Source organism: Sceloporus occidentalis, unplaced genomic scaffold (assembly GCF_023333645.1).
Source record: "Sceloporus occidentalis isolate IW3139 unplaced genomic scaffold, rSceOcc1.0.p SCAF_89, whole genome shotgun sequence".
Taxonomy (NCBI): domain Eukaryota; kingdom Metazoa; phylum Chordata; class Lepidosauria; order Squamata; family Phrynosomatidae; genus Sceloporus; species Sceloporus occidentalis.
Window position 1 is genome coordinate 1,975,891 of NW_028317069.1, and position 19,464 is coordinate 1,995,354.

Here is a 19,464-nt window from a genome sequence, read left to right on the forward strand (position 1 = left end):
TAACATGATAAAAAAAAAATAAAAAGCTATTAAGGGATGACCAATCGAGGTTCAAGTTTAAAATATTCTATATATTTTTTTCCTTGATTTAAGAATAGATAGTAACCTAAATCTGTAAAGGGTCAGAGGCTTAGATGTAATGTAAGGAAGATTTACTTTACTGAGAAGCCGGAAGATAACAGCCACCCAGGAGAAGTGGTAGAAGGATTGGCATATGGGATAGGCATATGGCTCCTGAATCTAAGACAAGATTAAGGTTGAGTCTTTACTGCAGGAAAAACTGTCAAACTAAATGGATAAATGTTTCTGTTCTGTCGTCAAAATTCTGTTTCTATCTTCACATCCTATATCTAAGGCGAGCTGACACTTAAATCCACCCAGATATACACGCACACTCGCTCTCGTTTAAAATATATCATGATCTCTGTTGGCCACTCCAGAAAGTAACCCATGAATCTGCAGCGTGAGTGTAAGATCCATCCGACACATATTCTGTGTTCTTGTTTTGCGTAGGTCCTTATATATCTAAGCGTACCCACTTCATAAGTCATATTGTGTAGGAACTATGCTTTCATGGTTCCAACGTACTCATGTCTTGATGAGTCTGTCCCGCATGAGGACCATCTTGTACTTAGAACGTGGGCTTGTTAGCAGAACCCCGCAGCTGTGTCTGTGTCACCGAGAGTTTCATGTGTAATTGTTGACTTTTCAAGCAAGTTAAAAAAGGATAAGGAGAATTTCCTGGCAGCTGCGGGAACACACTGAAGGTTTTCGTACCACACCTGACTACTCCATACATCTGTAAACAATAAAGTCACACTTTCCACATCTCGGAGGTCACTTATGAAGGAACCAGTTAATGAAACCTATTTGGTTATTGATTAGCTGTTGATATAATACTAGGACGTATATTTATTAGTGGTGGACTGAATGGAGGTGAAATAGAATTCTTTCCTTCTAAAATGCTTTTTAGGGTAATGTATTTAATTGGGTCCCTAAGTTCGCGTAGTTTCCTTTATTTTTGTTTGCTTTTTTTTTCTTTTTTTAATCATTAAATGACATTGTTACAAAACAAACTAAAAAAAACTTTCAAATTAACGACATTGTTTAAAACACAAAAAAAAAGCAAACGAGGGACAGAGTGAAATTACGTAATCGTGATTCTGGACATTGATGAGACATTGAGCCAAAAATTACATTTCTCCTCCAGATTCACTGAACTACAAAAAACATGGCTTTCTAGTGATCTTTACATTTTTAGTACTGTATAGATAGTACTAGATCACCAATTAAAATTTGAATCCAATAAGGTCCACAGAATAATTTGATATTTCAAAGTAAAATGGTAAATATTTTAATGACATTTCACTGTGCAAAAAAGGTTATATAATACGTACTTAGTACTAACTTCCCAAGTCTGATCACTATTCATGTTTAAAATGTATCACTGATTTGCTTTTTTGCCTGAATTGAGAGATCATTATAGAAATAGCTTCTTTGACATTTCTAGTAAAATTACAAGCTTGTGTTAAATTGGATATTTTTGTCTTGGACAAATCTGTTATTTTTATTTTACATTTTTTATAGCACATTTCTAATTCAACCAGTTTTCCCTTTCGTCTTGAAGACACTTTTAATGACGTTATCGAATGGTATCTTAGCTATTGATGTTCGGCAAGAGATGTAACGATACAGTTCTAGAACCCCCAGATTTCGTTTACGTTGTGTGCAGCTACAATGGAGCATCCGGCAGAGTGCAGATGAAGCTGTTGGGTGAATATGGTTTGGTAAGTTTTACATCCGGTAAGACGGATTGGGCCCCATCTAGTCTGCCATTTTTCCTGCTGTAAAGACTCCGACCTTAGTTGTTGATGAGCGTTGCATAGAATGGGTCCCTCGCTTGTCCACCGATATACACTGCACATGACGTTCGTCGCTTCACCTGATTGCGGCAAACTTATAGTTTGCCGAGAAATGACGCTTTCTGGTCTTTGTAGTAAGCCAGGCGTACATATTAGAACTGAGCGAGTGGTAGATAAATGGGACAGCCTCTCAGCGGAGCCTAATACAGTGAGGGTATTTAGATATGCATTGGATAGGCATCTGGCTCCTGAATTTAAGACGATACAGACTGATAAAGGTTTGAGTCTATACAGTGGGAGAAACGGGTGACTAGACGGGCAGAATGGGTCTGATCTGCCGTCATATTCTATGTTTTTGTGTCTGCGTTTTGACGGAAAAATGAATGGCCTTGTATCCTCGATCTGTTCGATGAGTGACCCCCGGCAGAAAATGCAGATAAATGGAGGTCTGGGTATGTAACCCAGCAGAATAGGAGAGATTATCTGTTTAGTCCCCATTCTAAAGTTTCGCTTTTGAAATAGGGTCTTGTCCCCGCTTACTCTGCAGAACCTGACCCCATCAAAAAAACCCACCTGCAAATGCTAAGGCGAAATCGCTCTGGTTGCCAAACACATGGAAAAAAGGTTAGCCGAAACATCTGCTGAAGGAACCCACACAAAAGTCTTCTTATCCCCCCACACGCTTGTTTTCTGATGTCCAGCAATCCTCTCGCCTCTATGCCATAAATAACTCCCCAATCATTTTAATTGCTTTCATATTCCTTACTGTGAAGTCTTAACCTCAGTTCCCCCGAGAGCACTTTTTGTGGCACGTTTTGCACATAATTTGGAGCTGAAAGAGTGGACGTCGTACCCATATATACTTTTGTTTTGTTTTGTGTATGTAACGTGATAGTGTAACTCTTGGTCCTTTCTTTGAACTTGTCAAAAAGTTTATCTATTGCATGTATTCGTAGAAGTGTGTGTATTATATATATATATATATATATATATATATATATATATATATATATATATATATAGATAGATAGATATATATAACATGTTTTTTTATTTTTAAAAACACTTAAATATTTGTAATTAAAATTATCAACACGTATTAAAATAAAAATAAAAAACATTTTAAATATATATATATATATATAGGGGGTAGTAGAAGTATTATTAAACACTCATCTACAGACACCAGACAAGCCAGAAGGTATATATATATATATATATTTACACAATTTTTTGTATAAGAATTGGCCCTAACTAAATATTTAATATTACAAAAATGTTTTTTTTTTTTTTTGTTTTTTTTTTAAATTGGTAGCCGTGAGCATTTCAGAAATATTTCATTATGTAATAGTCGCCATATTAAGTAATTATGGGGTTTTGGACAATTTACTTCCATATTTTTTAATTGCTACAAGGAAAGTAATTCCAATAGATCTATGTAATGCACACAATTACATTTCCAGTAAAATCTGCCGCTAGATTTGAAGATATTTACATAATTTTATTGAATCTTTGATTAAACTCGTTGCCGTAGAAAACACGTAATTCCTGGTTTCACTCGCATGGATTAACGCTGTTCGTGCACAGACGTCCAAAGGAGTTGAACCCAATATAACGCTGGGAAGCCGCCCTCTGGCACCGCCTCAGACGTCTTAGTATATTCTGAATGATTATACTGCTCTTGTATGCGTTTGGCCAGGGCTGGTTGTAAAGGTTCCCTGTGCTAGTAAAGCATGTGTGTGTGTGAATGTGCATGTGTATAATTATAATATGTTGACCCCAGGCCTTGAATCTCTAAGAAGATGGTTGTGAGTTTCATGTTCTTCCTTATTAAGCATGTTTCGAAACCTCTTTATCTGCTAGCGTTTCGAAGTGTTCATTGTTAATAGTTATTAGCGCCCGCTGGCCTTAAAGTGCCGGGGCCGTATATCCATGCCCAGTCCGATCCTGATCTTGTACCTTTTGGTTTAGGAAACTATGTCTCCGTGTAACCTACTTCTGACGAGAGTCGAGGGATGATACAATGTATGATTCATTTGCGAGGTTAGGGATAATTGTTTAGAAAAGTTCACTATAGAGATGTGGACTGAAAACAAACAAAAAGCTCTTTGGTTTAAGAGTTGCTTGGTTTGAAAAGAGTTGAAAAGCACTTATTATCCGATCCCTGCCATATCCGTCCGACCTCTGTCCATGGTACTGATAAAGGGTTACAGATTATGCAAATATATAAAAATGCCTTATACTATAAAGTGTAAGCTCTTGGGACAGCAAGTGTCGAATATTGCAACACATTATTTCCATGCTGTAACAACGCATTAATCTTTATGCCACCGCGCACGCTTGCCAGGAGCCAGCATGTAGTTTTATAAATTTGGAAACCATCCTCCCCTGGGCTGAAAGAAAATGCACCAATTTGTTATATCCTTAGAACCTGGTGCTAGTCTGGACTCCACTAAGTTCCTATTAGAATAAAACAACTTTGTTAGACCTTGATTCAGGTTCCTCCTTGGAATTGTACGAGTAGCTCTTGAAAGAATTTTTCAGGATTCCTGACGCCTTTTTCCTTTGAGTTTTTTTAGCTTTTATCTCCTCTAGTCGATTGCTGTGCAGAGTATTTTCACGATTTGTGTCGATGACAGCATCCTCTGGCAGGGGGGAATGGTTTGCCAAGAAGAAGACAACACCAGGTGAGTGTCAAATGAGATCCCAAGGTTGGGTGTTTCTGGTATTTCCACCAACCTATGTCAACCTGATTTTGTCCTAAAACGGCGACAAAAATGTAACTTAAATTGTATTACCCATTATGTTAACTGCTTTGTGGCCAACGGCTTTATCACCTTGCATGGTTTCCATATCTGGTATCAATAAATGTCACCATCACTGAAATGTTTGTTAAATACCACTATACTTCAAAATATAAATAGCCAATAAAAAATATTTTTTTCAAAATGGCAAGTTTACGAAAGCATTTTTTCAGGGCAGTTGGCACAGTGTGTTGGTGGACTGTCAGACAGCGATGTGGTGCCCATATTGAGTGGCCCATTTTTGGCCAAGATCCGTAGAGATGATCTAGACGAGAACATCTCTCGGTTGGCAGCCGATGGAAAATAACATGTATCTCTATAGATACACCCTGTTTTCTTAAAATTCCAGAAGGGAAGCTTCGGTCAGAGACGCCAAATTTCGTTTCAATGTTTAAAGGTTACGTTCCACCTCCTCTGCATTGAAACTAAATGCAGCGTCATTTCCTGGTACTGTCAAATCTCTCAGAAATATGTGAAATTGTCTAATTTTTGCCCGAGAAACTTTTCACGTGACACAAAAACCATGACAGCTTGTTGCCAAAGACCACATAGATGCCAGGTAGTGCTAACCTTTAATACTAAAAAATGTAGTATTTGTAGAATTGCACTTATAGCAGATCCTGATGCCACATTATTATACGGTAAAAACATTCCTCTGTTTCCTCTGATCAGAGACGAGTGGCAAATGCTAAGTTAAGTTATGAATTGAATTTTATTTTGAGGTCATTTGAAGAACAACTTTTAAAGTTCCCATAGCGAACACTAGGCGGCAGCAGCGCACCCATGAAATCCCCCCACACTCTGCTTTTAAAGAGAAGGGGTCAGACTTGATTTACTCCCCCCCCCCCTGCACTCTCTCCCTCCCACTTTTCAGGCGGGTTTATAATGGGATCCCAATGAAAGTGTTAATGCCTTTAAAACCTTCTGCCGGTACAGGACCAGGCAGAGAGCTACAGGAGAGACGGCGCTGCCCTGAACCTGGCTGCAAGATACTTTTGTAAGGGTTAGTAATCTCCAATTGAAAGCAAAGACTACATCTTCTTGCACCTGCGTCCCAAACTCAGCGATGATTCCGAGACCTCTCACCGTTTGTATAACAACCCAGCTGTTCCTTGTGCTGCTTCATCTGCCGCAGTCTTTGAATCACAGAGCAAATGGACCCAGGGTAAGAAAACTCTTATCAAATTCAACTAATGACCAGTATTGACAGGGTTAACTAGTTATATTTCATTGATTTTGGCTACGGATCACATTCTTATGCTGCAAGGGATCACTTTGCGTATTCGATGTTAAAACATGTTTGTCTCGTCTTAGATTCAGGAGCCGTATGCCTATCCCATGCATGTTTAAATCCCCTCGCTGTATGAGCATCTACCACTTCTACTGGGAGGCTGTTCCACTTATCTTCCACTCTCTCAGTAAAGTCAGACTTCATTACATGACATTCCAACCAAGCTAGACCGTGCTAATCCTACTTTACAATATTTTGAAAATTGTCCTTTTGGTGAAATACCTAAGCTTGCTTTCAGATGCCCAAATTCCACCTTTTTAGACTCGTCTTCACTCTCTTTTCGGTCAACGTAGCTTCCAAACTCATTCTAGAACTTTGTATCCATAATAAATAGTAACGTTCACCTGAATATTGATATTATGTCTCTCCTTGGAAAATAAAACATTTTTTGTAACATTCAGGCGTAAGTGGTTAGTTCAGGGTAGTTGATGTTCGAGCCGGGTCCTCTTTACCTAAAGTATCGATTCTTCTTTTTCTGCCAGTTCGTATTGTCAGTCCCTTTAAATGTCAGGACTGTTAGAAGTGCCATGGAAATTGTCATCCCTATATAGATAAAATATCATTTTAATAAAGTATAGTTTTTATTTAAATTTACTATTTTGTTTTGTCCTGCTATCCATTCCTGTTTTTTTTTTGTCTTTTTAGATAAGTATCACAGCTGAAAATTATCATTTTAGTTGTTTTCCCAAATACATTTAGCTCTTCAGCCACATGATTTAACCCCTTAGAAGCCTTAGGGTTTAAATCACACAGAAAAAAAAGAAATTTGCTTTTTTTATTGCTGAATTTATATATATGCAGCGCCAGTTTGTAATTCATTAAAAGAAATAGACGCGTTACTTTGTAGAACAGAAGTGAAACATAATTTGTTTCAAGTAATTGAAGCTACTGTAGTCTTGCAGTAATGAAAGCAATAATTAGTAAGGAAGGAAAGCGCGTACTATATATAATATATATATATAATCAGAAGTTACGAAACTATCTATACAATCTTAATGATAATAGTAACAAATGTAGGATGCGCTTGTATAAATATTTGTATTTGATGAAGTTTTGGTAAATGTAAAGTGCCAATTGTGTCCATTATGCATTAATGGATCTTTACTTGACTCTTTTGTCACTTTCCTTCTTTTGGTGGTAGGTAATAAGGGTTGGGGGGGGTCATGTGAACAGGAAATTAATTATGCTAGTTTTGCCACTTGTTGCCACAGATCTCAGCTTGCTTAAGGTAACATACTCTGACGCACACATTTTTGATATGTTGTAAAATGTTAATTGTGTTAATGATATTTAGATGTGATTTGTTTCCGAAGTTAAGGATCTGCAAGCCCTATTACTTGAACCAAAGTCACTTTCCTTTTCCTAACTTCTGCTTCTGAAGCTGTCAGAACCAATCATGGAAATTCTATGGCAAGACGTAATGTCTGCATTTAGTGGCATACAGATATAATGAATCTATAGTACACGCCTATTATGTTTATTTAGATTGTAAGCTTGCGAGCCAAGCCCTCATTTCCTAATGGATCAGTCCGTCTTATTCTGCCGGTCCTAGTTCTGTCACTCTTTCAATGTATGGACTGTAAGATGCACTGCGGTAATCCTTGGCACATAAAAAAAAAAATTGTGGAAATGGCGTGTCTGCTTTGACTATATATACGTGCCAAACATTATAGAACCCTATCTGACTCGAAAGATTGATGAACCTATTCCAACAAGTGTGGAGTGGCCATATAGCTAAAATATATAACGCAAAAAAGTTTTAGAACATGAAAAAATGGTTTCCCCCTCCTGCAGTAGCTATAGACCTTGCTGGCTTAATATTCCATGATGGATTGTTTTTTTTTTTATATATATATATATATAATTTATATATTTCTCATGTTAAAGTGCTAGTAAGAGTTGTTCTCGATTATTAGCCCAGTATCTACGCGATATAAGTTAAAGTAAGATGCATCAACATAATAGACCGATATGGATTTATTATAGAAGAATAAGAGGAGACTAACAGATACAAGCAGGAAAAGAACACAAAGTTCTTATTCTTCCAGCGCTCTTCGTAAATTAACACTGTTCAAATGTTTATAAAGAACAAAAATAGCTAATAAAAACTAAAGGTCATATTTTAGACATGTCAGTGTTCAGAGGTCTATAGTCTTCAATAATTTGAAGATATATTGTTACTCATTTGAAGCTTAAGGTAAAGCATGTTGTATAGATGCAAGCAGTTATTGAGTCATTTCACTTCGTTATTCTACCGCGTAGGCATCTTTGCTGCCTTCATCATGTATTTCTGTGTTGGGTGCTTTGGCCAATTATGAGGGACAGTCACGCCATACTTTAAAATGTTACTCTAGGGGTCACTATGAGATCACAGCATCATGTAGGTCACATGCATATGTACAGGTTGGGTTTCAGAGGACAGTAGGGCCACCATGAGATCACAGCACGTCCCACAGCATCATGTAGGTCATGTCCATATGTATAGGTTGGGTTTCAGAGGACAGTAGGGCCACAGTAAAATCACAACACGTCCCACAGCCTCATGTAGGTCACATCCATATGTGCAGGTTGGGTTTCAGAGGACAGTGGGGCCACCATGAGATCACAGCACGTGCCACAGCATCGTGTAGGTCACGTCCATATGGACGGGTTGGGTTTCAGAGGACAGTAGGGCCACCATGAGATCACAGCACGTGCCACAGCATCGTGTAGGTTACGTCCATATGGACGGGTTGGGTTTCAGAGGTACCACTTCTGATGAGATGTGACTTACCACCCCCTCAATAAAGTAAAACGTCCTTACATTACATCAAAGCGTCTGATCTTCTAGTATTCCTTCTCCTGGTTTTTCTTCTCGCCATATGAGCTGTAAATGGTTATCAAAGAAGAAATATGAAAAATGGGATTTTAGCCAAAAAAAATAACTGCACATATTGTTCGCCCCGTATCCAGCACTTGTTGAGTCTGCGAGTTCACACCTGTAATGCTTTTTCTTGGCATATTTAGACTGCGTTAAACATGAGGAAGTTCACAAGTCACATAACCTAACAAACTTCTACTCTGAAAGGGACTGATGTGTTAAACTTTCAAAGGCACCTTCAGGGTTCATACATGGCGGCTATTGGGGTCGCGGCTTCCCAATCTTCCTTGCAATTTTCACACAGTCTCTTGGGTGTAATGTCTATTTTTCTGTGTCTGGATTACTACTAGGCTTACTTTATTTAAATGGGATACATTTTATCATGACTGTATAGCATTAAAGCTAAAGTGCAGGGCAGAGAATAACCATTTGCTAGGGGTTCCGAGAGAAGTACAGCAGGCATACGGAGTCCCTAATGCTACTTGCCACAGGCTTACAGGTCGGTAGGACTTGGTTGCCCTAGTCTGCATTATTCCCCTATATGCATTGACACAAATCCAACCGATGCACCTTTTTGGTCATTTTTCAGCCTGCATATCCGTTCTGGATCCATAGTAGATGCCCTTGTGTATGACTGTACACCCAGAGAGAAGACCTGTTTGGATAATATCTGCTGCCCTAAAGGCTTAAACTTTCCCTTTCAGACTTGCCCTCAGCGTCTGGAGCCGATGGGCCATGTTTTTGTTTGTTTTTGTTTACAATGACCCCCTAATGTTTTTTGTCCCTAAGGCATGGCTTTTTATTCTGTGTGTTCGCATCCCTCCCCCATTCAGCTTATATTTTCTCTAAGACTTAACCACAAATTGAGGGCAATTGACCTATACCCATGGCAATTTTAACTGCATTTTTAGTTGTTCAGGTGTGTCGTCCCATAGGAGAACCCCCCCCCCGTGTGTGTTTTTAAATTAGTTGTGGTTCAAGTGTATTAAAATGCAATAGATTTGTCCAAATTTCCCCTGTTCTTTACCATTTTGGGGGCAGAAGTGGCAGCATGGCGCTCTGAGTTGGTTAAATAGCTTTCTATACAGTCTGCCCATGAGTGGATGGCACTTAGGGCAACCAGGGCATTGGTAAAATATGCAAGTCAGTGAGCTGAAACACAACTCTCCTGTCAACTCTCCCTTTAATGAATTGACCGAAACATACGCTCAGAGTAGTTCACACTAATTTATGCGCAAAGTACCTTAAATTAAACAATTCTCTTAATTTAGAAATCTATCCCTGGATAGCTCTTTATAAGTATGACCCGTTGTGTGAATAGTTGTCCTTTCCAGTGGAAATGGAAGTCAATGAAACGTGGAAATTCTCCCAGTGCAATTTTTACGGGTGGTCGCACATGGTCACCGTCTAATAGATCTGTCCACTTCTGGCATTTCAAAGTGACTTATGGGGCATTCAATGGCTTAACCTTCCTTCATAGTGGACCCTTTGCTTAAACAACCCTAAACATTAACTGATAACTTGTAAGAAACTCTCCTCATGTTTTTAAGTGCTTATCGGCTGTTGTCAAGATATTAAGCATATGCTCAATCCCAGGATTTCGTAATTTATTAGGCATTTCAGACACTTCCCTACTAATCTTGTGCAGTGGTTATGAGACGTTAAAAAGTTGTTCTGTGTGTGAACATGTTGTAACCATTTATATGGAAAATCATGGCACATCAGCTTTAATTATGGATATTGATGTCTCCCTTGGGCAGGTAGACTGGGCACCATGCTTTATTTGACTAAGAAATAAAAATAGCATACATTTCTGGCATGAGGACATTTCACAAGAGGTGATGTCCTGACTTCATCAATACTATAATATTCAATGTGGACTGGAGGCTGTAGTGTCAGGAGGGGAGAAGCAACAGCCATCACAAAGCCAGACCTAGATCTGACATGAGCTCTGTTTTTATCATAGTGTCTGAAAATCCATGGTCTGATGTCTCCATTTAATATGTAAGCTCCTGAACCACATAACAACGCATGCAGTTTTGAATCGAGAATTTGGTACCTATTAAGACGTGTCAACAGGTTATGGTAATGCTTTAGCTGACAAAACCTGATTTTCTTATGAAACTAATGGATCGGATTGTAGTAGATTATACTTTTAATATCGCAGTTAATATGCATGTCTCCTTGTTAACATTCTGTCCATTTACCATTCCCCTAGCTGATGGAGAATTATGAATAAGGGGTTAAAGGAAAAAAATGATTGGGTATGTATTGTATATGTTCTTAGGGTGGTTTAGCAATGGTGACAAGAGTTTATTGTGGGTGTTTTCGTGTTTAAAGCATTTATTACTACTACAACCATCCATATTATATGATTAGAAGGTCAGAAACAACTAGGATGCTCTTCAATGTGAACCCTGGGGTTTTAACACCAAAGTCACATATAGACTAACTCGTGTCCATGAAGTTCCCCGGGACGATATTTAAGAATGCAGAACAGACATTTCTTAACACTACAATTTTTTTTTAATTGACGACTTAATGTCCCATAAAATATATGAACATTCCTTGACGTGAACACTCAAATCATGGGCGCTTATGGGATTGGCAGAACCCACTTGGCCAATCTATATCATAAAAGTAAAAACTCCAGCACATGTAGCAAAAAGATCCTTTATTTCCTACGATCTCAAGGGCAAAGAAATGCATCTCACTTTGTTCCAGTAAAGCTTCATAGTATTATAGTAAAAGTATTGAAAAATGTGTCCTTTTCCCATACTATATATGTATATAATGGGATTTATGCCCTGTTCCAAATGCTTTCTCTTTCATTTCCAATTGAGTAAACAAAAAGATATAACTGAATTAATTGCACTGCAATTAAAATAAAAAGCCACAGGCTGATTGCAGAATAGGTCTGTGCCCATTTTCATCCGTTATCTTAATTGATCAGTTGTTTGCATTCACTGTCCCGCCTGTGTCTTTACATATAGGAATTTGTGGTCTTTCTTTGAATGTTTATTTTACATTAGGATGTATCTGGCTGGTGGCAAAGGTTAATGATCTCACAGTAGCCAATTACCTTTTTAACTGAGACGAAACTTGACCTATTTGGCGAGGGTATATTTTTTGGGTAGAAATGCGATTTCCTTTAAAGGAAAATCCCAAATCACCTGTTGCTCAGGTCACCTACTGATTGACTTCAATAACTCTTTAATAAGAGTTTGAATTGGGTTAAAATAGCTATATAACTGAGTATGTTCCCGAACCAGGGAACTTGTAGGACAGTGGAACACTTAAGATCTTGGCGTTTTAAAGGGCTAACCCTAATGAGATTCTCCTGCAAGAAAAGGAGCAGAGCTGGTTATAGGACGTTCAGGAATGGTCCCTCACAGGGCCGGACTGGGAACGAAACGCAGCCCTGGAAACATTTGTACCCACACGCACCCCTTATACATACCAGAGTCATAGTATTCGCTCTAAAAAATAACTATAAAAAAAATTCCTTTTTATCACATTATTTGTATTAAAATGACAGAAAGCAAAAGTGTTAAAAGGCCCTAATAAATTAAATAAATTAGACATAATAGAATCAAAACATTTGCTACTGCAAACATTTTTAGATGACACAAAACAGTGATCACATTATTCTTCACAATATTCTTGTAAGAAACTTTTGGCTATTAATACCACCACAACTCTTCTAGCACTGCATCATCCAATGAATAACTCATCCCAGATACTTTTTTTAAATGCACACAGTTCGTGGTGCAAAGACAGGCTCTGCCACACCGACACCCAAACACACACCAGGACAGGCTCTACCACACTGACACCCAAACACACACACCAACACAGGCTCTACCACACTGACACCCAAACACACACACCAACACAGGCTCTACCACACCAGCACCCAAACACACACCAAGACAGGCTCTACCACACAGACACCCAGACACACACACCAGGACAGGCTCTACCACACTGACACACAAACACACACACCAACACAGGCTCTGATTCAAATGTGGTTCAACATAAGTAAATTTAATAGCAACAAAGGATGGTAAAAAAAAAAGCAAAACCTAATGTCCCCCTGAGGATTATGGGAAGTATAGTACACAGCAGCAGGAAAATTGTAAAGGCTAATATGAGTACTCTACCAGGATCATACCTTAAAGTGGACTGATTGGGGACAGAGCTGACACTGAAGAGCTGAATGGGGATAGCAATGATACGGGGGCTGAAGGGGGACAGAGGTGACACTGGGAGGAGCTTATTGGGGACAGAGGTGGCAATGTAGAGCTGAATGGGGACAGCAATGACACGGGGGCTGAAGGGGGACAGAGGTGACACTGGGAGGGTCGGATTGGGGACAGAGATGACACTGGGAGGGGCTGATTGGGAACAGAGGTGACACTGGGGAGCTGAATGGGGACAGGAATGACATGGGGGGTCGAAAGGGGACAGAGATGACACTGGGAGGGGCTGATTGGGGACAGAGGTGGCACTGGGGAGCTGAATGGGGACAGCAATGACATGGGGGGCTGATTGGGGACAGAAGTGACACTGGGGACACACTTACACACACACACACACATACCTATTTTTTTGTTTTTAACGAATACAAAAAAAATATTATATAGCTTGTACAAAAATAAATTGGTTTACTAACCTTCTACTTTTTACTTTGAGGGGTTTCGTCTAGACCTCCATCCCCTGGTAGCAACAGACTGTTTTCTATGTATACAGGATGTCAGTGACATCCGGTGCTCCAGCAGTCTGAGTGTGAGGGGGCGGAGCTTTCACCACTGGAAAACTGATCTAAATGGGTGCTGATGCCGCCGGCCGGTGCTACTTTAATACTTTTTAAAAAAAAAAATTAATATGGCAAGCCGGATCGGCTATTAAATGAAAAAAAAAGTATTAAAGTAGCTCCGGCCGGCGGCATCAGCACGCATCGGGCCATTTAGATCAGTTTTCCAGCAGTCTGATGGCCGCATAGTGATGGGAGCAGCGTGAGGGGTGAAGCTCCGCCCCTCGCACGGACCTTTCACCCCTCACGCTGCTCCCATCACTGTGCGGCCATCAGATTGTTGGAAATCTAATCTAAACGGCCGCTGCGTGCTGATGCTGCCGGCCGGAGCTACTTTGATCCTTTTTTTTATTTATTTAATATGCCGGATCGGCTTGCCATATTAAAAATAAATAAATAAAGTATTAAAGTAGCGCCGGCCGGAACTTTCACCCCTCACGCTGCTCCCATCACTTGGCGGCCATCGCATACGGCCGCTGGGTGCTGATGCCCCCGGCCGGCGCTGCTTTAATACTTTTTTTTTCCATTTAATAACCGATCTGGCTTGCCATATTAAATTTTAAAAAAAAGTATTAAAGTAGCGCCAGCCGGCGGTATCAGCAACCAGCGGCCGTTTAGATTAGATTTCGGCCCTGCACACAGACACCCAGACACACACACCAGGACAGGCTCTACCACACTGACACACAAACACACACACCAACACAGGCTCTACCACACTGACACACAAATACAGCCACACCACGACAGGCTCTGTCATACAGACACCCAAACACACACACACCAGGACAGGCTCTGTCACACAGACACCCAAACACACACACACCAGGACAGGCTCTGCCACACCGACACCCAAACACACACACACCAGGACAGACTCTGCCACACCGACACCCAAACACACACACACCAGGACAGACTCTGCCACACCGACACCCAAATACACACACACCAGGACAGGCTCTGTCACACAGACACCCAAACACACACACACACCAGGACAGGCTCTGCCACACCGACACCCAAATACACTCACACCAGGACAGGCTCTGTCACACCAACACTCACATACACACAAACCAGGACAGGCTCTACCACACTGACACACACAAATACACACACACCAGGACAGACTCTGCCACACAAACACCCAAACACACACAACAACACAGGCTCTACCACACCGACACCCAAACACACACACACACACACACCAGGACAGGCTCTGCCGCTCCGACACCCAAACACACACACACCAGGACAGGCTCTGCCACACTGACACCCAAACACACACACCAGGACAGGCTCTGTCACACTGACACCCAAATACACACACACACCAGGACAGGCTCTGCCACACCATCAGCCAAATACACACCAGGAAAGGCTGTGCCACACAGACACACCCAAACACACACACCAGGACAGGCTGTACCACACCATCACCCAAATACACACACACCAGGACAGGCTGTACCACACCAACACCTAAATACACACACACCAGGACAGGCTATGCCACATTGACACCCAAACACACACACACACCAGGACAGGCTCTGCCACACCATCAGCCAAATACACACCAGGACAGGCTCTACCACACAGACACCCAGACACACACACCAGGACAGGCTCTGCTACACTGACACCCAAGCACACACACACACCAGGACAGGCTCTGCCACACCGACACCCACATACAGACGCACCAGGACAGCCTCTGCCACACATACACCCAAATACATACAGGGGAAGGCTCTGCCACACTGAAGCATAAAAAATTTATTTTCTACACTGCTTTGTCATTAACTCCACCATTGTAATTTTGTCCCCTTGTGTATTGATGGCCCAGCCAGGTCCCCTTTTAGTATTGATTACTGTCTTCCCCCCACAGCAACCTTGTGTATTGCCCCCTTTGTGCATTTATTGCCCCCCAGCATTGATTTATGTGATGCCCGAACTAACCCCCTCCCTTGTGTATTGATGCCCCCACCACTTTTGTATTGGTTAATGTGATACCAAAGCACACTCTTGTCTATTGTTGATGTCTCCCACTGCCATGTGAATTACCCCCAGCCACACACCCCCTGTTTATATTGATTCTGTGATGCCACAACCCAGCCTCACACCCCTTTGTATTTAATTGTTAATGATGTCCCAAGGCAATGTCCCCCCTCCCTTGAATATGGGTCTGCTTTCCTTTAACCCCCTATTTTTGGTAATACCTAAAAAAAATGTTTTCTTTCCTGCTCTCCTCCGATGTGGCGATCCTCTCCCTGTCACAAGGAACTCTTGACAGCCGATGAACGCATGTGAGCGAGATTGTCAGGCGGCCCCCTCTGGCACCTAATGGAATTAAAGTGGCCGGCGTGCATGCACCACGCCGCTTAATGGTCGTGCCTCAGCTCTTTGTCCAACCCCTTTTACATCACGACGGCCGCTTTGAATGTTGGTCTGCCCGGCCCACAGACCGATCGGTTCACGGGGAAATTTCCCAGTATCCTGGTGGGACAGTCCGGCCCTGGTCCCTCATACCGTATAGTGATGTCTCACCGTCAATACGTTAAATTCTTCTACAACCCCCTACTTTTGGGGTTGGTGAATACAGCCCAAAGTGTTTTGCTTTATACCGAGTACTATATTTTAGTGATTAGGAACTTAATAAAATTGTGTCTTAAGGTCAAGAAGAGAATTAAGCCAGGTCCCCCCCCCCCCCCGTGAAAGGTTTTGGAATTTACAATAAGGCCCTCTTCTGAGGGATCTCGAAATCGTCTAAATTGCCAACTGGTAGCTGGTTTTCTAACGACTGAGCTGTCTCTACTCCCAGAAATTTGAAGTAATCTGCTCTTAACCATTATTAATGGGATATATAAATGACATATTGTCACACCTCATTACTTTTTTTTTTTTTTACGTGTTTTATTCCCTGGCATTGTAGACTCTTATGGCCAGATGTTTTGCCCCCCCCCCCGCTTTCTTTTAAGATCTATTAACTGCAGAATGTTCACTAGTTGTCCCATCCATCTACTTTTACATATCCATCAATCTGAATTGTAGAATTGTATCCTAGTACTCTTGAATGTCCAAAAGCCTCCAAGAAAGTATTTAATCATATATAATTTAATATATTATCTCAATCACATTTGATGAGGACGCTTAACTGTTACTTAACAGAGATGCAGGCACTGACTGTGGTGGTTGCTGCCATAGAAATCTTACATATTTGAGTTTTTATTTTTGTGTCAAACCTTCTGCTGAAATAATAGGATGGATACACTAAGGGTAGGATTTTTTACTCAACTGCTGGAGGACTCAATGTATTAAAAAACAGAATTAAATGTATTATTATATACAATTTATAAACACATTTTCCTTCCAAATGCCATAGTGTGTTACGCCAATAGCTGCCAGACGATCACAATTTACATGTAATGGCAAAGTAGAGGTGTCCCTCTTTGGAAACAAGAAAATAGCTAGGACAATAAGTATCGGCACACATAGTGTCTGCCTTACCTACTCTATGAACACCTATAAATTCAGATCTGTGTGCCAGTTCTCTAAACTAGTCCTCCCCTTTCTATTTAAAACACTTCTGGCCACAAGTTTTTCCCAAGATGTTGGTGAAACGCCGGCTGGGTGGTATCCCTACTTTATAAGCTTCCCTCTCTGTCTTGGTCATGGATACAAAGCAGAAAAACCTACAACTTAAATATTTATCCCTGTCATTTACGAGATTAGTGGGGTCAGTACAGACTTCAACCAAATTTCCAGCAACAGGAAACCAAAATGAAGATCACATCTAAGTCATATTTATTATTGCTCAGTAGTTTCATGTAGCCACAGATTACCTTTGATGGGAAAATGGAATAATATTTTCAGTGAGGGGTATGAGCCAGAGCAACAGGCTATTAATTTTTGATGTTAATACAAACATTTTTTTTAACCAGAGAGCAGAAAAGGTTTTGGCTTTTGGAAAGAGTAATTGGATCACCCAGAATGTCTTTGGATCATTTCATTATACTTTTGAAAAAGGTACTTTAATCTCTGGTGTACCTGTGGGAAAAAAATAAGTAGAACTTTAAGGAGAAGCTGCAGTTCCAGAACCGCAATACAGCTTCCTATCTTCTGTCTGATTCGAGCCAGTGTTGGCTGCTTGAAGCAGCTAATCAGTGGTGGAAAAGGGCTCCCATTGCAATAATAGGGAGCACTTTTGGTACATGCGCCAAGGTCTTATTGGATCCTCCGGAACTCATGTGTGAGCCAAGTGCTAGACCTCTCTGGTGTATAAAAGGCCACGAGCGCTTTGGCAAGCGGGAGATGTGTTCAGCCAAAAACAAATCCCGCAAGTCAAGGAGCTAAGGGCTGGGAAAAGAGGCAAACACCTACAGTGGGATTCTGCATTAACTTCCCCCTATTCCTTTGGAAGAGGGGTGAAATGGCATTTAAAAGAGGACACGCTATCATATGCATTAAAATAGTTGGAGGGTCCCTTTAATATGTATAAATTTTGTACTTTGGGTTATACCCAAGATGTCCCAGATGGACTATTTAACGTGATCATCCAGGGGCATAGGTTTTAAACCTGGGGCATTTAAAAAAAAACAAAACTTGTAAAATCGGATTTTCTTAGTGTTTTAGGCACTTTTATTTCAGGCAATACAGCCCTTCATACCTTATAATAAAAAATGTCTATTTTTTTAACTTTTTTTGTTTATTGCACAATGTTTTATTGTTAATACAGTCTTACATAATCAGAGAACAGGTTAAATATAAAAAAATGGGGTGATTTGCTGAGATATTCATCTAGTAGACATGAAGGATTGTTGAGTGAAAACGTTAATGTTCTGCTTTCCTGGAAAATACTTTTTTTTTTTCTTTTTATCATGAGTCAAGTTTATCCGAGAAGCAGAATTGAAGCAGTGTCTTTTAAATCCCTTTAGAGCAAATACAGCTGCAGCTCTGTTCAATTGAAGCCTTTTTTTCTTCTCCTCTGAATCCTGTTAGTGGAAACGATTGCCGGTCTGAATCATTCTCTGCATGGGGTAACCCTTAGAGCAGGACTGTCCAAGTGGGAGCATAAGGGCCAGATGCAGACTCCAAGGGGATTTTATACAATCTCAACAAAGGGAACAATATACAGGAAAGAAACGTATCACCCAGGAGAACCATGAACGAGAGGGTCACAGAGCTCGAAAAGGCTCCAGAACCATTGACGTAATGGCTGCCCGGCCATGTCTATTAGTGATACCAATGAGGAAAAGTTTAGCCTCTTACCAAAGCAAGACAGCCCCTCTGATATGACGAAAGGCTGAACTTTTCATGTTGGGACCTTATTGTAAAATTGAATTCATAAGCCTTGACTTTGGGATTGCGCAGAGATGTTTCTTTATCCGTTTCTTGGATTTATTGAGATGAGATAATACAGGGCAGTGAGTTTTTACTGTGATCTGTACACTTGGCCCAGCTTAAATGATCATATCAGCAGCAAGGGATTTATTTTTTTGCTAAAGCATGGTCGTACCGCTTGAACTTATCGTTGCCAATGTCTATGTTGAAGGACCTACCCTTGTGATCTTCTCCTGCAGAAGAGCTTGGATGGTCCTGTATTAAAGCAGATAGTTGACATTTCAAGTGAGATTTCTTGATGTCAACTCACCATCACTGCACCATGACTTGTGTATTCAAGCTCACCTTTCAATAGAAACATGCCGGCCCGAAATTGCTTTGGGCTCTAGCATTTGTATTACTCGTTCACATACCTGTCTTTATAACAGTACTCTAAACTAATATAAAAGGTTGATTAACAACCATTGTCTTCTGCAAAC

General features: G+C 40.6%; 1 protein-coding gene across 1 annotated transcript in view; it reads left to right on the forward strand.

Moving 5' to 3' along the window:
* Positions 1–1,667: 1,667 nt before the first annotated feature.
* Positions 1,668–19,464, forward strand: part of LOC149284692 (SPARC-related modular calcium-binding protein 1-like) — a 62,089-nt gene continuing 44,292 nt past the window's right edge. Inside the window, exon 1 of the mRNA XM_089496317.1 lies at positions 1,668–1,787. Coding sequence (XP_089352443.1) covers positions 1,668–1,787 — 120 coding nt within the window. The remainder of the gene's footprint in view (positions 1,788–19,464) is intronic.